General features: G+C 41.5%; 1 protein-coding gene across 2 annotated transcripts in view; it reads right to left on the bottom strand.

Moving 5' to 3' along the window:
- akap6 (A kinase (PRKA) anchor protein 6) overlaps positions 1 to 27,742 on the bottom strand; it is a 109,753-nt gene that overhangs the window by 23,267 nt on the left and 58,744 nt on the right. For both annotated transcript variants that reach the window (XM_017477206.3, XM_047157685.2), the window contains exons 8-9: positions 21,738 to 21,865; positions 18,550 to 18,670 (exon numbers count right to left, since the gene is read on the bottom strand). In XM_017477206.3, coding sequence (XP_017332695.1) covers positions 18,550 to 18,670; positions 21,738 to 21,865 — 249 coding nt within the window. The remainder of the gene's footprint in view (positions 1 to 18,549; positions 18,671 to 21,737; positions 21,866 to 27,742) is intronic.

Below are 27,742 nucleotides of genomic sequence, written 5' to 3'. Positions count from 1 at the left end.
GAGCTTAGCACAGCTATAGCACACCATGCTGTGAGAAAACGACTGTGAAAGAAGTTTGCATTGAAATTACACCACAGATTTGGAGGTAGAACTCAACCTTTGTGCACCTAAACAACAAGAAATTTCTTGTCTTTGGGATGAGAAACTGTACAGTCAAATACATAGCACTTTTGAAATAAAGAGGTCATCAACTAATACAAATAAGCGGTATGTGAGTGACGAAATGGCAGCCATTTCCCTTAACAAATTCAATAAATCAGTGAGCATAGATAGTCTTTTAAATAGATGAAATATCAACAAGCGATAATAATATTAATTCACTTGGCGTATTAACATAAAAGACTGGAAATGTCAGCAAAAATGCAGTCACACATGAGCTCATTTAATGCATTTTTGTAGATCCATCTCACCCTGTTAAATTAAAGTTTGTTCACTCTCTGTAACATGTTGAGACAACAAAAGTAAGACTCCATGAGCTGAGTCGGATGTGTGGTGTATTTAAATCACTTTATGGTAACGCTAACATGTCAGGAGGGGGGGGGGGGGGGGGGGGGGGGGTTTAGATGGAGGCAAAAAACTGAATTCACATCACCACTCTCAGTGCTCAGCCATTTAAACCACACAGCATACTACACTGGCTTTAATTCAAATAGTGAGCAGTTCTGTTCTTGTTTTTGCCCTGAAAATGAATCTATGGAGAGGAAAAAAGTAATTTAGGACCCCTCTGATGATGCGCTGAATCTCCTATATTAAACGTTTAGCATAAAGAAAAGGAAAAGCACTTCAGAACAGCATGTGAGAAACTAGACAGGGAGATGATGAGCTACAAATCGACTCTGAGGTACATAATGTGGAATTTGATATGCTTTCATGATAGAGATCTGCCCAAAAGAAACTGGGAAAACTGATAATTACTTAATCAGTTTGGGCCTTTTTCATATCATTCCAGCACCCTTGATGTCGGCTGTAGACTGGGAAGGAAAGGGAGACAGGGAGATGGAGGGAGGGAGAGAGAGAGGGAGGGAGAGGAGGAGAGACGGCACAGAGAGGGTTTTGGGGGAGAAGAGGGATGGAAGTGGGATGAAGGCCTCTCAATGATGTGTGAGACTAACAGCTTTGAAAGACCAGGAAGTAAAAAAAAAAAAGCAAAAAAAAGCTACATATTCACTTTAAAAGACGTGGCATGGCCATTTGGAAGTGATTCCTAAACTGTTTATGTAAAATGGCCACTGCCATGCTTCTGTGCTTGGTTGTTGTTCTATTTTTCCAGTGAAAAATCGCTTTGCTCAGAAAAAGAAGGGGAAAAAAAAACTGCCGAACTGGCCTGGAACAAAAGGCTGTGCAACAGTGTTAATTGTCACCATGGTGACCAGAAGAATAAGCCATTTTACAACTGGTATAGAAGGCGCACATTGAGGCTTGAGTCAAACACTTTCTCTTCTATTTTTTCATCCCTCTCTCGCCTCTGTCTTTAAGAACAAGGTGGCCAGTCACTGAGAGGTCAGCCCGAGGCCCAGGAGAATTTCCACCAGCTTTTCCAGACCTAGTCGAGAATGAGCTTTCAACAAAGACAAAATCAACTTTAGATTGTAAAAAAAAAAACCCCAAAAAACACATTCAGTGGCAACAAACTGCATAAACAATGACATCTTTCAGGAAACAAGAAGTGTTTGTGCAAAGAGTAGGAGGTTATAGGCCAATACACTGAACACAGTGCTACAAGGAACCCTGGGAACTCACCTCCTCTCTGTCAGAACATTAAACGGTCAGAAAAACCCCCAAAAAACAATACGGAGGATGCAGGAATCTGAGACATCCCATTTAAAGCGGATGCTTTAGTCAGACTTCCAAAAAGATATCCGATCAGCTTAGTGATGGGTTAAAACACACAGAGGGAGGACAACAGCCAGCCTTTTAACATGGGATAATTTATTGATAGGAAATAAAAGAGAAAACACTAGACATTTGCACTGGCTCCTTTGATCTGTGATTAAGGGCGTTTTGCTTTATTTAAAGAACTTTATGACTGAATTTGGTTGGACTCCCTGCTGCTCAAAGTCACAATGTATACATGTGATGATATATATTGTTGATGGCATGCTTATTGTTTTTTTGAATGTATTTATTATGTATTTTTTTTATGTTTCCCGTTCTGTCTTTGCACAAGGCTTGGTCTTGACCCCCATAGGAAGCCCATGCCTAATGCTATTGAGTAGTGAACAAAGACGCTTTTTATCCTGGGTCCGAGGCCTGGAGCTCAGCTGTGGGTTCGGGGAGGAGGGACTGGGCTGAAGAGAGTCTTAGCAGCCGGCCCTCCGTTGCCCCCTCTCCGCTGTGAGCGTGGCACTTTTCTTCAGCAGACAAACACAGGAAACAATGCAATCAGCCAAGAGCACAGTGTTTTAAGAGGCAGAGAAGCCTCGGCCTGGGCCCTGCTCCACACTCCTCTAAAGCCTGAATAATGATGCCAGGCTGGAGTATTTGGCCTGCTGCTGTTGCTCACTAAGCACCAGAGTCCATAAGAATGGTGCAACTTTGGATATTCTTCACTGCTGATGAGGACAGATATTCAAGCTTTCAAGTCATTTTCATTGCAAATAAAATGCACGCCTGGCATGAGAGTATATATTTGGCACCTTTGTACAGACTGGAAAAATGACCTGTTTGAACAAATTACATTTGGGATTTCGAATCACTTTGCTTTCTTCTCGCTTATTCCAACTGCATTAACTGCAAATCATATTACGTAGGCCATGCATTGTTAATTGAGTCCATATTGCATTATCCCCCATATAAATCAAATGACAAATATTAAAATGAAGAGCAAATTCACTAATAGGGATTCATGAAACGATCTTTTTTTAAGTATCCTTCATTAATAATTGAATTCTAATTATGTCTATAGTACAGAGTGGTTGAGGAGGTCTTTTCTGTCGTAGCACATTTTTCTGCAGTACTGCCCTGTCTGTGTTTGACTGATGGGAGAATAATGGAGATAAATCTGAGTTTTGTGTGTGAGAGAGAAGGTACAAACATGAGGGGGGAGAAAAAGACCAAACAAGTGAAAAAAAAAAGAGAAAAATATCAAAAATCAACAAACAACTAATAAACCAAAGAGTACACCGTGTACTGGAGTGAAGAGACGGTCAATCAGAGACATTCACTCTTCATAAACCTTCGCCTTTTCCTCGTCTTTGCCAGTTTGTTGTTTTTATCTTATCACATTCCTATAGCTGTTACACTGTGAGCCTCTACAGCGAGAGAAGCTGGAAAGAGAAGATGAAAAAGTACGAGTTGGAAAATGCAGATAGCACCTGACAGACTCACTGCTGCTGTGGCTAAGCAGGAACCTGCATTGGGTCTGGACTCAGGGAACGATGCAACCTAAATGCTAGACAACCTTTATTCTAATGAAGTGGGTGTCAAGGTCAATGTAAAATACGCCGTGATGAATGGCGCAGAGCTGGCTACGGCGAGTCTGCCCTGCACCACAGCTCTTTCACTTTAATTGTGGAGCTGAAATGTGCAGAGAGGGTCTCTGTTTAAAACAGCTCGAAGAGATGCAGCAAGGAGGAACAGGGAGAGACAGGAGGTTGTGTGTGTATGTGTGTGTGTGTGGGGGGGGGGGGGGTGGGGGGTGGGTATTGCTCTGGTATCTAAGCATTCTTTGCAGATCTTTAATATCACTGTGTCTCAAAAAGAAACCTTATAGTTATCCATAATCTGCTATCCATCCAGGTCAAACTCCCAACAGTCTGTAATTTGCCGTGAGCCATAACAGCTAATAACCATACAGATCATTTATATATATGTATATATACATATATATATATATATATATATATATATATATATATATATATATATATATATATATATATATATATATATATATATATATATATATATATATATATATATATATATATATATACACACACACACACTCACACACACACGCACACTGCTTTCTGTTATTTTTCCAAAACAGAATACAAAATAGTGATGCAGTAGTGTATACCTAGCATATATAACTCACACAGCAGTCCCAGATATGCGAGCAGGATGTCAGTGAAAAGCGCAGTTAGTAAATAGTAAAAGAATCCGTTCTTTTGTTTCACAGCATTTCTCAGAGGATTTCTGACAGCAGGGAGTGCAGAATGCGACGGGCAGATCACGAGATGTGATGATGGTGGGAGCACACTCGTTTAATGCTATATCTCTGCGATCCTCTGGGGACTGAGCAACTGTTTCTCCAGACTCACTCGAAACAGCAGGTGAGACAGTAATTCCTTTGGGCTTTCCACAACAGCAGAGCAAGGGAACATCACACACACACACACACACACACACACACACACACACACCAGCATACACAGAAGTGCCGATGTTTATTGTGCTCTTAGATTTAGTTTTCTGAGAAACATCTAATCAAAGTATTTAACTACAATGATCTAATATTCAACCCACTGAAACATTGGAAATTCTGTAATGTCAGGAATTATAATGTTTGCACTACTCAGCGTAAAACCACATACAAGCCGATTACAGGCATTGTTTACAGGGCAGGAGTAGATGTTTCTGATTTAAAGAGAAGCCTTTTCTTCTCCAAAGAGCAGTAGAGCCAAGTCAGCTCACCTAGCAAACTTACAGATGTAGATTTTGTGTACTGTCAAACAAAGATACTGTACAGGTGGAAACAATGGGAATAGGAAAGTAGTAAGAGGTACTCTGGAAGATACAAAATTGCTATTAAGTCCACTTATGTACCTCAAATGATCATTATTGGTACACTAGATTTACTTTCCTAAAAGCTACTAAAGGTACACAAGACATTCACCCCACTGATAAGAGTTGCCCTAAAAGGCCAGTGTGTATGCATTAAATAGACATACCTATACATACATACATACATACATACATACATTCACCAGCCACTTTAATAGGAACGCCTGTGCCGCTGCTTATTCATGCAGTTATCCAATCAGCCAATCATGTAGCCACAGCGCAGTGCATAAAATCATGCACATACAAGTCACTGAAGCCAAAGCAGGTAAAAGTTTTCCAATCTTCAGCTGTCCAGTTTTGGTGAGTCTGTGCACACTTCCTGTTCTTGGCTGACAGTGGAACCCGATGTGGTCTTCTGCTGTTGCTGCTGTTGTAGCCCATCTGTTTCATAGTTTGACATTTTATGCGTTTTGAGATGCTTTTCTGCTCAGCACAGTTGTAAAGAGTGGTTACTTGAGTTACTGTAGTCTTCCCGTTAGCCCAAAACAGTTTGGCCATTCTAGCCACTCACGGGATGTTTTTTGTGATATTTTCTCAGTATTCTGTGTATATGAAAGTTACTGAAATATTCAAACCAGCCTGTCTGATAACAACAACTATGCCATTGTTAAAGTCACTGAAGCTCTTGACCTGTATTTGCATGATTTTACTCATCACATGCTGTCACATGACCGACTGATTAGATATATGTATGAATATTCAGGTGTATAGGTGTTCCTAATAAAGTGGACAGCGAGTGTGTGTTTCAAGGCACACATGTTGCGCAGTGTGTGTGCCTGTGAGCCGGTGTGTCTTTGTTCTCACAGTCTTCACTGGGAGAGAAAAGAGAAGAAAAAAAAAACGGCAATGAGAGAGGACACAAAGTGGAAATTGGGTGAGATTTTTCTCTCTCCCTCTTTTCTGGAGAGCTGTCCGTTGCTGTGGAGGTCTGTCCAACATCCTGGAACAAAGCCAGTAAAACAACAGGAGAGGAAGACAACAACACAGCGCTCAGTCTGCCATTCGCTACAGCTTCAGCCGCACAAAGCCAGCATTACATCACTGCACTAAAATGCCTTTATGACATCTATCAAACTGAAAATTCAGCTGGACTCACAGAAACTGAAAAAAAAATAAATAAATAGCTGCAGTGCAGGACTGTATGTTCGGTTTCATCCCCTATCTATATCTCTCTATCAGCTCATCATTCGCTCTCTCTCTCGCTCTCTCTCTGTGCATCATTCCTCCCTTTCTTACTCTCTCTCCTTCACTGCCTCAAAGCCATGGGAGTATTTGCTCACAATTAGAGCACCACCCCCCTCCCGCCCCTCGCTGCTTTCAACTCATATGAGTAAACTTTCCCAAAGCCCCATAGTGCTTTCTTCAAGGCAAACATGCTAATACCACGGCCCTACTGCCTAGCTACTGGGAAATGCACTTTTAAAAAGACAGACAGCAAGAAAGTAAAAAGAGAGCAGATGGGACTGGGGTGGAGAGAGACCTGGAGTCAACTCCAGTATTACTGGCAACCTTCTAAAAATAATGTCAAACATTAATATATAAAAATGTGAACAGCACATGCAATGAGTAATACTTTATATTTAAATACTGTATTTGTTAGTGCTGCATAGGTTTAATAAAATACTATATTTTTTCTCAATGTGAAATTTATTATTTTTTTTTAGGTAGAGCATATGTTTTTCTTTTTTGTATTTTTTTTTTTAATTATTGTATGAAGCCTCCTCTAGAGAGAATATTAGCCCCAAGTTGTTCCTGTAATGTGTAACACTGACAGAAGAATTGTAGAACACATCTCCATGCAAAAATTTCAAGCTCCAACTCAATGGTTTCTCCCCGTGGTGATGGACGACAATGCGAGAGTTTGAAGAGTTAAAAGATTTCATTTTGTTGATATGTTTTTGAGTTCTTATGTTAAATTATGTGTAGTGTTTACTTCCACATTATTTTTCCCATTCTCTTGAAGGATGGCAATAATTCTGCAGGTAACTCTACAGGAACATAGAGAGAGAGGGTGAGAGAGGGAGAGAGAGAGAGAGAGAGAGAGAGAGAGAGAGAGAGAGAGAGAGAGAGAGAGAGAGGGGGCAATAGAGCGAGAGACAGAGGGCGAGCAAGATAGAGAGATGGCAAGAGAGAGAGCGAGAGAGAGAGAAAGAGAGAGGGCGAGAGCGAGAGATAGAGAGGGAGAGAGAGGGTGAGAGAGAGCAAAATAGAGAGAGGATGAGAGAGGGAAAGAGAGGGAGAGAGAGAGAGAGGGTGAGAGGGAGAGAGAGAGAGCGAGAGAGAGAGAGAGAGAAGGGGCGAGAGCGAGAGATAGAGAGGGAGAGGGAGAGAGAGAGGGCGAGAGCGAGCGAAAGAGAAAGAGAGAGAGAGGGTGAGAGCGAGAGATAGAGAGGGAGAGAGAGAGAGGGTGAGAGCGAGCGAGAGAGAGAGGGAGAGAGAAAGGGCGAGAGAGGCAGAGAGAGAGAGCGAGAGCAAGAGAGAGAGGGAGAGAGAGAAAGAGAGAGAGAGAGAGAGAGAGAGAGGGCAAGAGCGAGAGAGAGAGAGAGGGCGAGAGACAGCCACAGACAGGTGAAGAAGCTTTCGGCTGAGCATATAATCCTGTATAGTAGAAGGAAGAAGTATTAGAGCTTGACATAACACGCACAACAATTCCTGAGGTGTACAGCTAGGTTTATAGTAACGGCTCAGAGGTTTTGGTGATCAGAAGGTTGCAAGTTCAAATCCCATGATCACCAGGGAATCACGTTGAGCACTTGAATACATCCATCCATCCATCCATTTTCCATAACGTTTATCCTACACAGGGTCACAATGAGCCTGGAGCCTATCCCAGGGAACTCTGGGCACAAGGTGGGGGACACCCTGGATGGAGTGCCAACCCACTGCAGGGCACAATCACACACTACAGACAAGTTGGAAATGCCAATCAGCCTACAGCGCATGTTTTTGGGCTGGGGAAGGAAACTGGAGTACCTGTAGAAAACCCCGGAAGCACAGGGAGAACATGCAAACTCCATGCACACAGGGTGGAGTCGGGATTTGAACCCCCAACACCGTAGGTGCGAAGAAATCCACCAAGCCACCGTGCTGTGCCTTTCAGTGCTGCTTCGTATTGAATACCTTCATATCCCCCTTTCTTTATCACAGTGCTGCTGTATCTGTGCAAATGACTGTTGGAATGATACATATCTCTGTGGTATAGAAATCAGCAGGGCACAGCATCAGCTGCTAATGAGACTAAGAAAGCGGAGGGCGACATTTTGATAACTAACCGCCGAACTTATACAGAACTTTCAATTGAACCTGATCACTCTGACTTGATCTTTTACTCTTGTTCACTCTTATCATATTAGTGTGTAAATGTGCATATTGTATAACGGCCTCCATCGGAAGTGCTGACAACAATCTATCCATCTATCTGTTTCCACATTACCTATCACCAGGGTCTGCGTTCTCGTGCACATACCTAGATCAACAGGATGTTTCGTTGAGAGAATTCATGTTAAAAGCACTTGTGTGTGTGTGTGTGTGTGTGTGTGTGTGTGTGGGTACTGTACTGTATGTGTCTAACGTGCTTACCAATAAATGCTCCTGTCCCAGGCTCAGGATGAAAGTGTGCCATCTAGTGGATAAAGTAGAACAGTGCGCCCTTTTTTGGTTTTCTTCGAGCATGTTGGCTGACAGCTCAGAGACAGGCCAATAAGGGGGGAAAAAACACTCTCTCATCTCCTTTCAGCTAGAGCAGGTCTTTGGAAAACAAACTCAAAAACAGATATTTGACCAGCTGGCTGTCTTCAAGCCTGCCAGCACTCGGATGCACACTGGCACGCACTCTCTCTCTCTCTCTCTCTTTCTCTCTCGCTCTCTCTGCCTCTCCATTTGGTTTTTTTTTTACTCTGCACTTGTTTGTTTTTTTACATTGCTCAACATAAGCCAAGCACAATAACCAGTACTACTTCCAACAAAAACCCAACATTATTATGTGCAAAGACTTCATTCTGTCCAGCTTGCTAACAGCTATGCCGCTACCATCTTCGCCCCCTGTGGAGTTTAATGCAGCTGTCCAGAGATCCAGAGATTTAGATCATACCCTATACCCTCCGCTTGCTTAGATTGTGCCTTTCAAGTGTTGTTATGGCAACACCTTAGGTTAACCCTAACTTAAGGGGAGTGAATGAAGCTTCAGTAGGATTTGTGTGTGTCTGTATCTCCAAATATTAACGTCTGGGTCTGGATGGATCTGAGCTTTTCAGCTCATGCCTTAAGAGCTGTGCATGCTTTAGCTACATTAGCCAGCCCTACTGAGCTCATCCAGGTTAAGTGAAAGCTATGCTTGTGGCGTTAGTTAGAATTGTGTCCTCTTCACACGTACATTATGATGTAGGAATTTAACAAGTCATAGTAAAGAGAGGTGAAATAGCAGCACGATTGACGGCCTGACAATTCCTGGTGCAATTTCTAGGAAAAGTGAAGAAAGCAAACAGGAGGAATATGTGGATATGAAACAGCTGTTTTGTCATTTTTTCTGTAAATGAACAACATAGTACAGGAATCACGAACACAGAGACTTGAGGAAGACGAGGCATAAATAGAGAGAAAGTGAGAACTACGAGACAGTACTGCTCAGGACATGGAGGCGATCAGACACATGCAGACATTAGCATACAAACACTTTAGTGCAAATTAATATCTAATACAGGTTTACAAAATTCCAATATGGGTCTATCTATGAGATATGTGTGTGTGTGTGTGTGTGTGTGTGTAGCTAGGAGTGTGCAAATGTGATCAGAGACTTGAGTGTTGCAGTGGGGAGCCCTGCATTAGTACAGTAATTAACCAAAACACCACGGAAGGAACCACAGGAATCCATCAACACTGCAGAAACTTTCCCCATCTCTAGTCTCCCCACTGACACTCCATATGAGCACTGCACCCTGCTAAACACACACACACACACACACATACCAGACATAACACAACACAGCAACATCCCACAATGCATACACACACACATATACAGACACATACACAAACACATGCACCAAAGAGCCCAGACTAAACCTGCTGCATCCCTCAACACACTCACACTTATCTCTACATCCTATAATGTGCATACACATATACACACACATACACACACACACAGGAGTTCGTCCGTCGATTTTGAGAACACAAACTGGAACTCGACTTGCACGGATTAAAGTGAGGAAGACTTGCGCAGCATCGGCCTACTCTCACTTCCCGGTGACCCCATGATCCAGTGGCAAGACGGAGTCAAGATGACTGAAGATGGTGATTCATACAGTTTCATTCAGTGATTCATTCAGTGATTCATTCAGTGATTCATTCAGTGATTCATTCAGTGATTCATACACCTATTCATACACTACGGACACTTTGGAAACGCCAATCCACCTACAATGCACCTACAATGCACGTCTCTGGACTGGGGGAGGAAACCAGAGTTCCCGGAGGAAACCGTCTCAGCACAGGGAGAACATGCAAACTTCACACACACAGGGCCATGGTGGGAATCGAACCCCCACCCTGTAGGTGTGAGGTGAACGTGCTAACCACTAAGCCACCGTGTGCTGTACACACAGACACACACACACACACACAGACACACACAGACACACGCGCACACACACATCACTACATCCCATAATGCACATACTCACACACACACACACACACACACACACACATTGTAATTCACCTGTGACTCCCAGCACAACTTCAGAAACATTCTAAGAATTAGTCTCAGGACGATGCTTCATTTTATCATTCACCACAAATCAGACTAGTAAAAGTTGTGTGTTTCAGAGTTGTGCCAATGAGGAGGTGCGGACATGAGAAGGAATGAGACAGATATGAAAATGAGCTTTAATCTTGATCTTGAAAAGAAAGAACAAAAACTAATCCACATTAATTGAAGAATATGAATGTGGTCTCCTAAATCTGTTGTTCATGTTTATACCACGTTTATATCCTAACAGCACACACACACACACACACACACACACACACACACGGCTAGCCTGTGAGCAGTCCACTATCATGAAATAAGCTCTCTACAGAAGTGAAACCAGTAGCAAATGGAGAACATGGCACACTGCCACACGAGGAGAAAGGAAAGCCATGAGGGAAAAGCAAAAACCAGCATACAGACAGCACACTACTGCGTTCCCTCTCTCTCTCTCTCTCTCTCTCTCTCTCTTACTCGCTCTCTCTTCTGTCTCTGTCCATCTTTGTGATATGTCTCCTCGGCTGCTCCTACACCTCCTGTCATCCCTCTGTTTCTCTCGGCCTGCGTATCATCCTTCTCCACCATCCTCCTTTCAATAATTCATGCCGTACGAGGACCGTATGACTGTCTTTCTTGACAAACAGCGTTTCGTTCCTTTTCTTTTTTTTCCTTTTTTTATTCCAGAATCAATTGCTCACTCACACATCGTGCAGGAATCTGTTGAGAATGGCTAGATTTATTTGACGTAGGCAAAGGCTCTGGCCTTTATTGTGTGCTAATGTTGACTGTGTGTGAACGAGGACGATGAGACAGGCTACGGACGGATGCGAGAGAGATGACTGGACTCAGATCAGCTCTTTCAGTAAGGGCACTGGGGCTGAGTCTGATCTCACCGCCTGCATCTAGGCTCTACAGGACTTAGTGCTTGTTGCATCTCTCCCCTGTGGAATGTCTACACTTTTTTTTTTTTTTAAATCCCATTTCATCATAAGAAGCCATCTGGAGCACACACACAAATATATACACACACACACACACCACACACACACACACACCACACACACACACACACAGAACAAAAAAGAGGAAGAACAGGAGGGAGGGGTAAAGAAAGGGAGCAAGACTGGGGAGAGAAAAAGAGAGAGAGAGAGAGAGAAAGGGGGAGCATCAGACTCAACACTGGGTTCTTTGTGTTGAAGTCCTGGCACGGCACACACACAGTCACACACACAAGCGATGGCCCTGATAAAGGGTGTTGTGTTGTGAGGGTCTGTGGCTATTGGATCAGAAGGTGTGAGAGGATGGAGATAGAGAGCGAGGCGTAAGGGTATCAGCAGGCATTAGCAATGCTCTGATAGAGTTGTGAGAGCGGAACATTAGTAATCATACTTTCATCTTTATTCTACAATCTCTAGAACATCAACAATATTTGGCAATAACTAAAAAACAATGTCGCTTGATTCCAACCACTGTACTCCAGCATGTATGTCTATGTGCAATTACTACAGACAAGAACTTCAACACATTACTCTGTACTGAGAAAAGGACAGATAACATGCCTCCACTGTCAATCACTATGACACCGGCCAATCACAGGCTTCTGTGAGCTCATGTATGCAGAAGAGGGTAGATAACACTTTCCTCCAAGTGTGTTGTGTTGCTCTGTGATGCAGCATGAGGAGCAGTTCCAAAAGATGCTGTTGGCTGCTTTCACATGTCTTACGATATTTATCACTCTGGAAGTCAAAAGCTGTGATGCAATGTTTATGTGTCTCAATGCACAAAAGCAGTGAATGAGGTCGATGCTAAGTGTAATTACAGTGTATTTAACATTTATGGCATTTAGCAGACGTCCTTATCCAGTACAACTTACATTTATCGCATTTAGACATTTAGACTGAGCAGTTGAGGGCCTTGTTCAAGGGCCTAGCACTGGCAGCTTGGTAGTACTGGGATTTGAACTCACAACCTTCCAATTAGTAGTGCAACATCATGTATTAAGCTACCACTGCCCCAAACATGAGCTTGTCCAGGGCTTGAATGTGGGATCTTTCGCACCCCAAGATCATACTCCAAGACCAGTGTATCTCAAACTGCGGAGAGATCAGAAGGGGGGCGCAAATTGTTTTCAAGAAGAAAAAAACACAGACATGGCATCATTTGGGTACTCGGTGTATTTCATTGCTTTTCAAACAGAATGTGCATAAATGGAAAACCCTGCGTTCCCTCTCCTTCTGTATTTTCTTTTCACTGGGAGAGGCGGAGCTTAGTCTGCCTTTTATCTAGCTGTCAGTGCAGACAAGTGTTGCCAACTTAGCCACTTTTCAGACCGCTTTAGCAACTTTTTTGCAAAAAAAAGTTGCTGGACAAATTTAGCGACTTTTTGGACAAACCTTAGCAACTTTCCAAATGTCGCCAGTACTGTCCTGTCAGCGCGAGGTCTTGCTTTCCCGCTGCACTCACACCTCTGTCTGCGTCTGCTCTGTTCAGTGAGGGGCTGAGAGCCGGAGATTTAACAATGTCATGGTTAACGAGATGCACCCTTCGTCCCAATTTACATCATTCTTATGCGGATGTTTTTTATAACGCAAGACGAGTGGAATGCAACATGTTTTACATGTAAAATAGTACACGTTATTACAGCCTAGTTCTCTTGTTCAAAACAGTTAAAGTGTTCAGAAACATTTTTGATCATTCATGTTCCATACATGTCCGGTATATAGTTTTATAAAAGTCATAAAAGTTTTTTTTTTTTTATCATAAAAGTTATGAAAAGTAATTAAAGAAAAGTAGGCTACAAAAACACAAAAGCAAAAAAAATCTATCTATCTATCTATCAAAAACAGATTGTAGATTATGTTATATATCAATATATGTTATATAGAATTGATAATCATTATACCTGGTCTCCTCCAAAATGAGGGGGGGTGCCAGATGATAGGGGAGGCTCGGGGGGCTTTAGTTACAAAAGCTTGAGAACCTCTATCCTACAGCAATGAGCCAAAGTTCCCATATTTTGAGTCTTTTCTTAGTGATTAACCAGAATCTTTTGTTTTTAGGTTTTTTTAAACCCAACTGTTTTCCTCAATTTGCCAATTCGCACTGCTATCTCATGACAGCTACCAACCAGAGAGGGTGAGGGCAAACATGTGCTTCCACCTAGCTTTGCAGCTAGCCGCTGCTCATGCGACATCACAGGGCAGCTGAACTCACTCAGGACACATTCGGAAGAAAGCGCTATCTACCCTTTTCCACATACATGAGTTCACAGATGTCTACAATTGGCTAGTGTTGCTGTGATTGACAGGAAATAGAGAGCGAGAGCATGGCCAATCCAATTTTGCTGCCTTTGATTCCTGGCCAGAGAGGGCTATGGCAGCACTGGGATTTGATGATAGGTCAGTAGGACACGCGCTTTTTTGTTGCACCACTTGGGAGGCCATTACACCATCTGTATAAAAGACTTAACTTGTACTTAGCTTCTACTGAAGATTCATACGCTTGCCAACCATATTTCCCAGCTGCCTAGAAAGAGTGTCCTAATGTCCCGCCTTGATGCACGGCTTCTCCGTATGATGATTGGAAGATCTCTCAAAGTGCAGAACTTCATAACCAAGCTTCCAGTCATTGAAACGGTAATGAACATGACTGACATCTCAAATGTAAACATATCAGCACCAGTCACACTCAGAGCGATCGAAGCTCTGAAGTAGTCGGTAACCGAATCCATAACAGGTTTACACAACTAGTACAGTTTGCTATTGTATCACTGCAATTGGTTTATATTGTAAATAAACTGTAAGTATGAAGTTATGTTTGATGGTGTGTGTTTGTTTATTAATAGGTCTAGATATCTGTTACTATATTGTTCAGTGAAATTTAGCTAGCTAGGCAGACACTACTCATTTTGTCCACCTGATTTTGGAAATGTTTTTTTGTAAAGTCGTGCTTGAATCCCTTCAGAATCTTTCGATATTTCTGCATAAACAGTAATATTGATTGTAATATGGAATATTGAATCAATTCCCTCAATAAATAAATGACCAAGTATGACATTTTTGTCTCATTTGTTTAATTGTGTTCTTGTTGTCTACTTCTAGGACTTGTGTGAAAATCTGATGATGTTTAGGTCATATTTACGCAAAAATATAGAAAATTCGAAAAGGCCCACAAAGGGTTTGAAGCACCACTGTAGCTTTCAGTTTTGAGGAGACACGGAGAATTAAACAGGAGGCCAGACCAGCAGATGAAACAGAACTCACACAGATATATACTTCACAAAACAGACACCTGTGCTTCCCCTATTTTAAAAACCACCAGCCTCCACTGCACTTTAATGTGTGGAGGCAGCACACACACACGCACACGCACACACACACACACACACACACACGCACACACAGACACGCACACACACACACACACACACGCACACACAGACGCACTTTCCCACCCTGAGCCTCGACTCTCTCAGGGTCATGATAAGTGTTCACTTTTTTCCTTTTCAATGAACAGTCAATTCCTAGCCTGCCAAGTTCCATAAATCCCTGCAGGCTGTTCCGGAAGAGTTTTATTAATTGTAAGCATCCTGAAAGAAAAAAAAAAAAAACTTTTGTTTACTTTTGGAAGGTTGTCCTGGTAACCAACTCAATCGCTGCCTCTTAAATGGACACTGCGGCTTTTAATCACAGCGAGTCTGTTCATGGGGACTGAGACAGAGAGCAGTGCTATAGAAAGCACCCAGTACTCAGCACCCTCAGCACCCCATACACACACACACACACACACACACACACACACTGTGGTGCCAGTAGAGCTTTTAACAATTTTTGAATTTAAAAAGAATCAAAATTAGACAATGCATATTAATCTGTGTATGTGTACCGCTAACCAAAATACCCCGGCTGCTAATGGCATTGAGAATCGTTTAGAAGTCAAAACGCGTATATAAACACAAATGTGGAAATAAAGCAAGGGGACAGAGGCAGAGGCAGAGCCACGGGAAATTGTAGGAAGAAGAAGAGTTGGGTATGAGGCAGGAGATACACAAAAAGAAAAAAGAGCAGATAAAGAAAAAAGGAGAGAGACGGAGAGAGAGGAGATATGGTGGCGGTGATGAGAATCGCATGAAATGCCACCTGCTCCTGCTCCATAAAGCAGCAATGCGTCACGCTCACACAACCTCTGTAACTCTACCATTGCAGGCATGCTGTCAGACATAATGCAGATTAAACCCTGCACACACACACACACACACACACACACACACACACACACACTCTCTCTCTCTCTCTCTCTCTCTCTCTCTCTCTCTCTCTCTCTCTCTCTCTATCTCTCTCACACAATACATGCTCTCTAAGCTTTTCTCTCTCTTTCTTTCAGACACAAACAAAACACCGAGCTGCCATTTTCATCAACCCATAATAAAACATCTCAGAGCTTCTCCTCTGTTATTGATGTAATTATTAATCTGAAGTTAGAAAAGTAAATGCATTTACTCTTGATACACGCAAATTTTTTTAGCTCCAGTACTAGCCAAACTTCTGGACTGCAACCAAAGTCATAGGTATCAACACATTAAAGCAGATATATAAAATTATAACAAAACAAACCAACAAAAAAAAAAAGATCAATTTTGTAATTGATCAAACAAGATCCTATGGGAGTTCCTTTCTTTGCTGCTTTTCTAGGAAAAACTTCACCTCTTTTGATATAACATGCACCAACACTTAATCAGCTTCTAATAAAGTGCAGCATAGCACTACAACACCTTTTCTCTGAAACTGTGTGTGTGTGTGTGAGAGAGAGAGAGAGAGAGAGACAGAGAGAGAGACAGAGACAGAGAGAGAGAGAGAGAGAGAGAGAGAGAGAGAGAGAAACATGAGGAAAGTTTGGTTAAAGAGGAGCTTTGATCAGTAGAGGCATCAGAGCGTGTTAGTTTAGACAGAGATCTCTTCCTGCTGTCAGTAAACACTGAAGGCATTCACAGTCTGCAGTACACACACACAAGCACACACACACACACATTAATAAGTACTGACTCTGACTGATGTCTGACTAAGATGAATGTTCATCAGAAGAACAGAATGCACACATGTATTTCTGCGTATACGTGAGCACATAAGAAACACTAACTCTAATGGCAGCCATTTTAGCGAAGCCATCGCTCGGTGTGCTCAAGTGTGATCTGTGCGAGAGCCAGTCGGAGGTGTCACATTACTGCGAGCGAGACAGAATGGCTTACAGACACATAAAAGAAAGAAGAAAAGGCATTATATTTCCTGTTTCTATCTTACTGTAAGATATGACTAATGGTAGGGGTCACTATTCCCGATCAGCAGGAAGATTAGTTCTGACCTTGGAGGTGACCTCGGGAGGCTCGGAGAAGAGGGACTGATAAAGTACAGAAGGAGGAGGAAGAGGTAGCGGCTGGCTTTGCCATTGCTTGTCATTATGGTTTGTTTCCTCTGCGAGCAGAGCTGGTTATTAATTTCATTTCTTTATGATTCACAATCTGTTCGTTTGAAATATGCCATATGCTCCGAGCAATTGGAGGATGACGAGTGTCAGGATCGGTCCAATAAAGGCAACCTAAATGAGGCTGATTTACGGGCCATGGCTTACGGCGAGTGGCGTTCTCTATCTCCCCTTCCCCGTGATAAAGCCCAGAATGTGGGCAAACAAGCACGGCTCCCAATCAATCCCCCATCCAGGGCAGATAAAGGCAGGCCACCCAGCACACACACGCACGATAACAAACACGGAAGCGCAGTACATATTTATTAGGTGGGCATGCAATCAATAGAGTCCCCAAATCAGTTTGTATTAATCAAGAACAAATATACTGACCTAACACAAAAGTAGCCTGCTTTATCTATCACTAATAAAAATTCATTGAGACAAGGTGAGTACATAGGGAGAGAAAAGGAACGAGGTCCTATCTTCCTGCATGTGCATCCTTTTCATTTACAACTACAGCACTCCTTTTTTTTCCTCATGTCCTTCTGTGTTTACATCAGCAGCGAAAAACTCTGCTGGGATTTACTTTTTTTTGGGGGGGGGGGGGGGGGGGGGGTGTGCCCATGTTCAGCAATGAAGTTATATGTGATGTCACACTCCATAGTGGTTAATGGCTCATATGAAAGTAGACACTCAGGACCGTAAGAATTTTCAGTTTTTCATAAGTATATCTTCTTTTTTTACCTACTACAGGGTGTCCCAATAGTCTCCATACATAGGGAAAATTAACACTTTTTAGCAAATTTTTTCATATTTAGTTTATATTATGTACATTTGTTTTTTCAGATAGCTTTTAAGAACACCTCTGACAAAAGATGAACGTTTTGAAATCGTTCTCATGCCTGGATCGGGAAGATGTCCCAAGGTTATGATGGACTTTAACAGGAACATGGCAAGCACATCACGCATGACGCTGCTGCCAAACTTATTAACAAATTCAACAATACTTGAAGTGTTGTGGATCAACTGAGAAGTGGACGTACTGAACATCCACTGACGAAGGTACGACCGACACGGCGCTGGCGTACACAGTGCTCTATGTACAGCACGGAGACTTTTGGGACAGCCTGTAAGTTTAAATGTTATCATTTTTTTGTGGCAGTTGTTTACAGTGTTTTGGTAGTTGTGCTGTGTCTTTTATCTCTATACCAAGGTTATTGTGGAGAGGTGTGAATTGTTTGCCCAGCAGGGGGCTCACACCCCTCCCCTCTCCCATCCCCCTGCTCACCAGCAGCTAAACACAGAGTCACGATACTCTACATACAGAAATCCAACAGTGTCCTGACTAATCTTATAACATACTTGCAGCGATAAAAATAATTCATTTCTTTACACTGATTGAAAATATTCAATAAGTCGATTCCCATTCCGCCGACAAAATATAACAGCAGTGTACTGTGAGAAAGGGTTCAAATACAATATCTGAGTGAGTGATGGAAAGTTGGATAAGCTTACAGAGCTCACATAAGGTCTGTCTCTGATGTCATTCTCACCTTATAGAGATGCTGTTGCTGCTCCTCTGACATCATCAGCTCATGGCTGTCCGTCACGATGGACTCCATGTCCATCAGCCAATCCCAAAGTCCCTGGTACTCGCTCTCAAACTCTGCTAGGCTGAACGGAGAAGAGAAAAGTACAGCTGTGTTAAAAGTGCCCTGTGCAAGAACCTTTGGTTGATATAAACAGCATTATCTCCTCATCTCAGCTGCTCATCTGGCTGGAGAAGGGTGCCCAGGCAGCACGCAGCTCTTTTACTGAGGGAATATTTGACAAGTGGAGGTAATTACTCTGTCCCGTTAGTATGTGGCGCCGTGGTGCAGGTAAGTGAGGTGTGAAAGGGGTCGGAAGCAGAAGGGATCTTTAACCTGCGCATTGAGTGACGGATCCTGAGCCAGAACAACTTAATTAAACATGACTTCACCTCCCTATTCCCTGAGCCTGCCTTCAGCCCCGACATGAAAGGACATCAAATATTTATGAAAGGACCAGCAGCCATTGTGTCTATGCTCACACGTGCTCACACACACACTCCACAGACATATTACCGCACGCAAGCACATGCAAACAAACATGACAACAAATGTGAACACACACACACGCACACACACACACATACACCCACACACACACACACAAATTGGTATCTGTGCTTTAGTATGTGAGCCTCAGCAGGAGGGCCGTGTGTTTATAAACATAAGTGGGGAAATTGTTTTGCATTCATACTGCTTCAGAACACTTTGACAGTTATGTCAAACTAGTGCCATTTTCTTGTCGGGCTTTTATAAGCAATCCAGAGAGTTGTCCCCAAAGGGAGAAAGAAACTATGAATAAGATTACACAAATAACTATCAAAAAGCGAGAGAAAAATCAACACTTCTCCTTCATTTCAACTCGGCCCAGACACAAACTAAACAGAAGAGTGGGACTGAATTGCGCTGCTACATATGTAATTTCAACAATCGCTGCGGTGTATATTTGCATATCGAAGCAGGCGTTGATGAAACAAAACAATGGAGGAGAGGAGATGAATATTTTAGCTACTTGGAAAAAATGACGTTGATCAGCCAGATGCAACTGAAAGACTGAAACAACATTAGAACTCACTGTGCGGTTTTGAAGTTAAATATACAAATAGATTACACTGCTCTGCCACAGAAGACTCTTTGGCTAGAATTTAACTTTAAATACTTGTAAAAAAAAAAAAAATTGTCAGAAAATCAAAACGAACAAAATGTGGTAGAAAGGTATATACATTCAGTCTCTGGGCTTTTCTTTTTTTTATTCATACATGCCCAAGAAGGTTCAACAAGCAGGAAATGAAACACTAGAAAAGTTTTCATTTGATGTTTAAACTGAATGCACTTCATGGTGCTGTGGCACACCTTGATATTGTAACTGGAGCACATGTTTCTGAATATGGATGAAGGTAGAACCTTTTACCAGGTGGATTAATCAGATTAATCAGTGTGAATGGATGACAAGGCGATTTATATAGAATCACACTATAAAACTGGATAAGTTCATTTAACTCAAAAAATTTGAGGAAACTAATTACCTCAAAATTTTTAAGTTGATAACTCAATTTCTTTAAGCCAAATACGCTTAAGTATAACAAAAATTTTACTCAAACTTGTTATATTTAAGTGTATTTGGCTTAAAGAAATTGATTTATCAACTTAAAAATTTTCAGGTAATTAGTCTCCTCAAATTTTTTTAGTTAAATGAACACAAGTGCAAAGTGGTCATATATATATATATATATATATATATATATATATATATATATATATATATATATATATATATATATATATATATATATATATACATACATACTATAATTTAATCACATTGCAATTAAACATTTGGATTGAAATTAAAGACACCAGACTCAAATTATCTTTTACATGTAATGTGGAAAAAAAAAAAGAAAACACCAAATCTCATTAGCCAAAATGTTTGTCAGCGACTTTCTGACTATTTCACTGAGTCTTAATCTGTATTAATGCACTTATCTAACTGACAATCTGTTATTATACTATGTCAGCTACCAATTTTTGGCCTAACCTCCAGGCAATCAAACTGCAGCTTTCACTTGAACAGTGGGCTAGTTAATATATCTATGATTTGTCCACGCCTGCTCAGTCTGGGCTTAAATGAATGTTGGAGTGTTCTCTAGTAGGTAGAAACAGTCTTACGAAAGCTAAACACACCGTTTTTTCCTCTTTTCTTTTCACATGCTTTAACATCAGCCTGGTATCCTCAGCACTGAGGGGGCGATGGAGGATTATGAGAGGTGTTACTGTACCGAATTCATCATCAGACCTCACCTCAGCCACTCGTGTCCAGCCTCCTTATTGACACCTCTCACAGCTCATGTAAAGTGACACTTTTATAGAAGCTGATATTTAATTTATGGCGCTAATACAGAAGTTTCCATTCCGTCACTGCTCCACTGGCACCCAACCATTCATTAAAACCAGATAGTCTTTCTAGGGAGAGTTTTTGATTGGTGAATGAATGGCAAACTTCCCATCTCTGTCAACATGAAGTGTGTGTGTGTGTGTGTGCCCTACAGCATCGTGATGGAGGAGGAGAAGTGGAGAGAGGCAGCCCAGGCGATAGATTTCGACAGCTCCTCCCTCTAGACATGTTTCTAAGCAAAAGGTAAGGGCCAAAGAGTCAAAACAATGAATCCTTGAGCAGGCAGCTCGTCATTAAAATTCAAAGGATCATTACAGTTTTTTTCTGCAAAATAAATCATTACAATGAAAGGCTTAAAAGGATTAAAACGATGCTTGATTCAAAGCCAAGGCACAGAGGCAAGTCCAGCCTCCAGAGTTCCTCTACTGCATTAGTGTATAGGACAAATAGAGGGAGGGTCGCCTTTTAACTGACAGGACAAACTAAAAAAAATCAAGCATCTCACTGAAACTGATGTGATGGTGAATGTATTTGTATCATTTATGTATAAGGAATCATAATTTAGGGTTGTAAACTATTCCAGGAACATGTAATATACAAAAAATATACATAGAAAAAAGACGTGGATAATGTTCATGTTAAATTTCAAGTCAGAACATGTTATTTCTAGCCGATTATTTATTTATTGATTTATTTAATCTGTGTTTCATGTCTCTCTCTTTTTAGTAGTCTGATCCGGGAATGGCTTCTTCAGTACCTGTTGGACTTGGACATGAAAGTGACGTTTTTGTTTCTGCTGGAGCTGGAACAGCAGTGCTGACTTCCAAGTTTCACACTCATCTGATCCAGAATATCCCTCTGGGCCTCTCTGCAACACTGCTGCACCTGTTACAGACACACACACACACACACACACACACACATCACCACATCAGAGTGCATAGGTTTGAACTTCCTGGGTTTCTTATATACAGACAGCTGACAAATTAAAGGGGAAAAAATGGCGGCTCTGTTATTCTGTGGTGGCATTTTGCCAGCATGTTTTTGGTCTGGTTGTCCCTTTAAAAGGAAGCGTGTCTGTAAATCAGAGTCTCTTTCCATGCACAGGGCACGACGGCTCAGTGAACGGTTTGATTTTGGACTGCCGTGTGAGACAGCACTCTCAAAACACCAATTGAGAGAATATCTTTTGGAAGAATGATGTTCACCATTTCACTGCAGTTCCAGAGACTTATACACTTTATGCCAAAAAAAAGCAGTGAAGCTGTTCTGACATTTAAACATTTGATATTTTTTCCTTTCGTTTGTTATCCGTCTGCATTTGCGGTAAATGCTTTACTGATTAAAGAATGGCTACAACATTAGCCGTTATCAAATTCCCATTATTATATAACATACGTTAATAATGCAGTCCTACACAACTACACACAAAGAACCAAATATGAAAAATTAACGAGTTCTGTGTGGAATAAGTGCTGTTCTTTGTAGGTTGTAGTCACTAAAGTCGCAAGCAATTCTGTCTTTGCAAACCAGTGGGGGGGAAAAGTTCCTGGTGAGCATCTGTGCTTGAGAAAATTGGCTACATTGGGCGAACGGAGATCAGTTAATGCCCAAAGTATGCGGAGATGAATCTGTGGCAAGCCAATAAAACTTCCAACAGCCTGCTTTGATTTTTAGCTCATTTCTCGACACTGTATGAAGCGCAGTGGTTTGCATTCCTTCCAGAAGGCACACCGCCTGCTCTGCAGATGCCACTATAAAGGTCAAACAATTCCACGAATGCAAACTGCTCCTCAATCAAAGCTACCCTTGATAATAAACAAGCAAATCAACAGAAAGATGTGTTGCCTTTTCATTCCATTTATTGGGTGGGTATCAAACGCTCGGCTCTGGCGCTTTTCTCATTTGGGAGGAATGAAATGAACCTAACTAGGAGCTCCAAGAAAATTAGCGGCGCAAGTGCGGCGCGTTCACGTCTCCCCCCCTCTGAGGAATTTGCTTTCATTTGCCTTCATTTCGGATTCACTCAGCTCACTCGCTGATGCCATGTCAGGATCCTAATTACCCAATCCCGCTGGAGCTGCTTACACACACAATAATGACTAATGCCCGCCACAGACAAAAGCAATTTCTCCCAGCCACCTTGACTGTGAAGACACTCCTACCCAGTGTGGAGCTCTGACTATGGATGGCACATGTGATTCAGATGAATCCATACTTCTTTTTGGAAACCAGACAGAATCCCTCTCCCAATGATCAGGCATGACTAGCTTTCGCTTCAGCTTTACAATCTGAAGCAGAGACGTATAAGAAATCTATAAAAGTCTATGACGGGGCTGGTGGAAAATACAGTTCCTTTGGGTGAGCATGAGAAATATCAATACTGTAATATACAGTTACATGTATAAGAGCTCCTGCATTTAAAGGAGAAATTGGTCTATTGATGAAAGTATTGGACTTCTAAAGCATGATGGAGTGTTAATACTATATGAATTTGCCTTATATTAAAGATATTTTTAATCACAAAGATATTATTTTTGCACGGTAGAAAGCCAAGACACTTTAAATTTCTTCCCTAAATATTTCATAAACATCTCTGTAAAGAAAGCTTCACTGTTAGTCCACCATACAAGTCCCTGTGAATGAGTTACTAGAGAAATGATAAGGTATTAATTAGAATGAGCACATTAATGCAGTATAAACCTGTGATTGGAATTACAGCAAGCACTACTGCCGGTGCTGCTGTCATAGGAAATTAATAAGCACCTTCTGACCAATCACATTCAAGAATTTAACAGCGCTGAGACTTGTATGGCTTTACCAACATACAGGAAGGAAAATAACCCGACTGAAGAGGCTTACAGACCTCGTCTGTGCATTCTCTATTCCTGTTTTAAACAGAATTACTGAAAACTCAGCATCTCTCGTGCTGTCAAAAATATCACTGATTTAAAAGAACTAAAAATACACAGGGGTCAATATACATCGTAATCATTTGTGTGAGTTATGTAAATTTGATCAGAATCTGCTGAATCAAGTCATTTTAGGCTTTTTGTTTACATGCCAGTTCCAATATCATAGCCCCTTGAAACTTCCGCAGCTCTACGTCCCCTGGGACTCGAGCGAGCGATCTCGCTGTCAATCACACACTGGGAGAGCGCTACAGTGATCATCACTTCCTTTGCCTCTCCCCCCTCCGACTTCACACATGGATATAATTACAATGAGCTTTCAGATATCAGGCCGCAAGGAAATTAAATGTATGGTAAATATTAATAATTTATAAACCAGGCTCTAAACAGTCTGGCCTTCCAGCGGTTGTTCTTCAAAAAAAAAAGAAAAAGAAAGAAAAAAAAAGTCAATAAGAGTGCACAGCCTTAAAAATTAGCAGGAGGGAATATTAGATGTTCTAAGAGCTGTTGAAGTCAAAGGCATAGAGAGAAAGGTTCCTTTAAGTTAGGACCGAGATTGATCCGTATGGGCCTCTGACATGAATAATAAACTCATAATCTCTCCTCACAAACACTGTTAGGACCTGGGGCAAATCCTGCTTTGTCTTCAGTTTACAGTCACGCTACCATAATGTCCTCTGCAGCATTAGGAAATTAAAGACAAATAGAAATTAGGAGTTAAAACAGAGACCTGCTCGAGTCCAAAAATGATAAGATAAATGTATTGATGCTTTAACAATGCCTGACACAAATAGCATTTTCACTAATGGACTACCCCAAACTATCAGGCGGGGATTCATAAATGGATGAAAAACCTCTGGAAAAGGCCGTTCTCAATCTTTTAAAATATATATATATATATATATATATATATATATATATATATATATATATATATATATATATATATATATATATATATATATTACAAATACAACATGCCATTAAAATAATAGAAACAAAATTGTGCATGTATGATTTTGTCATTTGAGACAAATAAAAAGAAAAAGAAAGGCAGCTAGAAAGAAGGAGGTGGAATGGGGTTTAGGAAGGTGGCTGCAATGCAAACAGTGTTAAAGAAAGCAGTGAGGGGGCGATATAAATTAACAAGGAGAACTATGTGACTCTGGTGAGCAGTAGCAACAGCAAAAATGGTAGCACAGGGGTTTGTGGCTACCTCTTAAACTGGATGCTTAAGCGATATGACCAAACACATGGTTTGTTTATTTCTTTATTGTCTTCTCGGAATGCAAGGAGCATCATAGAAAGATTGAAAACTGTGGGAAGTCTCCTCACCCCCCTTCTTCCTTCGTCTGGTGTTCCAACCAGCCAGAACATACATCGGCCTGTTTGAAATGTCTCCCATCAGACTCGTCCCGATGTTCCCAGGCAGTATCGGAGCGCGGCGCAGTGCAGGCATGCTCAGAAAATAAATTCAGTCGGGAGATGTGTGAGCTCGTGCCAGCAGTCATAAACGGCCAAGAGTTCTATCAAAGCAGCTCATAAACTTGCACGTACAATAGCAAAGCTCCGGCTTCGCTGAATTCCGAGGGGACTTCCATTTTGAGTTTGGGGGGGCAAATAAATAAATAAACGAAAATCCTGTTCAGATGGGGAGGGATATAATTCATTTCAGCATGTATAGGTTCACGGGAAAGAAAACAGTGTGGCTTTTATTTGCTACCTCACCTACATGCCAAGGAATATTTGTGCAAAGAGGAGGGGCTTGAAATTCATTTGAAAACTACTGCCTTCCAATCACCAGCTGTAAATAGCTGGGTTTAATAGGTAACGCTGTCTCCTGGTATGAATCACATGACTTTACAGCCCAGAATAATGGGAGTTATTACAGCGTTGTAAGACAGGAGTTCTTCTCATTCCTTCATGCTTATCAGGCCTGCACAGCTAAACAGGCTCTGATATAACCACATTCATGGCCTGTTGTTGGCTGCTTCATCAAATTTGATGATGTGAGCAGTTAAAACTGAAGGCCATATTTCTGCAGCTATCTATACAGCCAGTGGAACGACCAACAATCAGACCAGAGCATGACACAAACCTTGCACATCTGAAATTTGCGAGTGTGAGATATTTGTGACAAATGATCCACATGATTAACAAAACAACTGACTATAAAGTAAGATTGAATTCTTCGAAACGCTGTACAGAACTCGGATTACATTAGCGTGAGCGTCGCCATGTTAAGAATTCCTTTTGACCTTGACATTAATGCGCGTTTCGAAGTCTCAGCCGATCAGTGATCTACGTACCTGCCTCGCACTCCTTCCCCTTTAAGAAATATCTGAGGCAGTCGGAAAGCTCGAGCTCCTGCAACATTTATCAGGGCGTGAAATTAGCAATTGCTAGGAGCTAAATTGCTGCCTCTTATTTAACGTTGTTGCTGAAAGGTGACGTTTAATCGCTGAGCCTCGTTTCCAAGAAGTCTAAACACCTGGAGACTCATGAGGAGGAAGAGACAAGGAGGCCTCAGACCATGCTTACATTATAGATTAGTTGGGTGAGGCGGGGTTAGATCGATTGTGTGATCATCAACATTTTCAATCTAATACAGACTAGCCCCACTTAAATATGTGTTGGCTTGCTGAGCTAGGTCATGCATGCCAAGCATTCAGACAAGCTGTGCGGCAAGAATGTCAAAGTAGATAGACTTATTACCAGAGACAGTACTTTATGACTAGTACCTAGACTGAGTATTAGGAAATAGAAGTTTGCTACTTAAAATTTCAAAATTCTCTTTCCTAATGTCCTAAAGCTCAGCCCCTCGTTTCTTCTCCTCTCTGTGTTTCTCAAAAGAACTAAAGAAAACAAAGGCATCGCGCGAAAACTACTTCAGAGGCGCTTGCTTCAAAAAAATCCTCCGAGTTCAATTCGGCTCTGCTTTTTTCAGCAAAGCTTGACGGGCCGCGCCGAACAGCTTAGATGAAGACATTTTGAACGCCGAGCCAAACGCTTCAGGCAGGTGGTACACGAGAATCCATTAATATAGGTAATTAACATTAGCCACCATTTTAATTAACATGCAAACTAATTAAGAAATAATTAAGGAACATAAAAATCTGATCTTAATTCTAAAACGGAGGAAGAGTGCTACCTCGGTACGCCCGCTTTTGAGTTTTAAAGAGCAGAAAACGAGCTTCAGGTGGGGGGGCGCGTCTTGAAAGCAGTGGATTAGGGAGGGAAAAAAGCAAAAAACAGGGCTCACATACTGTAGATAGGGCTATGTTGGGCTATCCTGGCTTGATTGTTGGCCAGATTGCAATTCAGAGAGATTTCCATATGTGTATATTTATTACATAGATCTAGATATACTTCTAATCTCACTTTAATGCACATTAAATACTCTGATAACGTGCTCATGTCTGACTTCATAACAACTTCAGTATAAAATGTTTTCCTGTTAAATGTTCCCACTGACAGGTTCAGCAAAAGTCAATTTCCAAAAACAGTGTATGGATGTAGGACATTAGCTGCGGGAATAACTCTGCGATGTCCACAAAGCATAGACAGAAGGAAGAATGCCTTGCATGAAATAAGTGCTTTTAAATGCTCCTCGTAGCAATCACAGAACGAAATTGATTTTAGTAATAAGAGAAAGAAAGCCATTGTGGAGATCGATGCGTCAAGTCAGAACGCAGTGTACAGAGCCAAGCTTACTATTTCATTAACAGTAGGACAAAAACTCCAGAACCATTCGCAATGACAAATGCCCGGGACTATTATATGCACATTTCAGGTAAGTGCTTTGGGCCAAGTTAAATTCGATTTCTTTGCCCCATTGTATCTCTATTTA

The sequence above is a fragment of the Ictalurus punctatus genome, chromosome 9 (assembly GCF_001660625.3).
Source record: "Ictalurus punctatus breed USDA103 chromosome 9, Coco_2.0, whole genome shotgun sequence".
NCBI lineage: Eukaryota > Metazoa > Chordata > Actinopteri > Siluriformes > Ictaluridae > Ictalurus > Ictalurus punctatus.
This window is presented reverse-complemented; position numbering and strand designations above follow the sequence as displayed.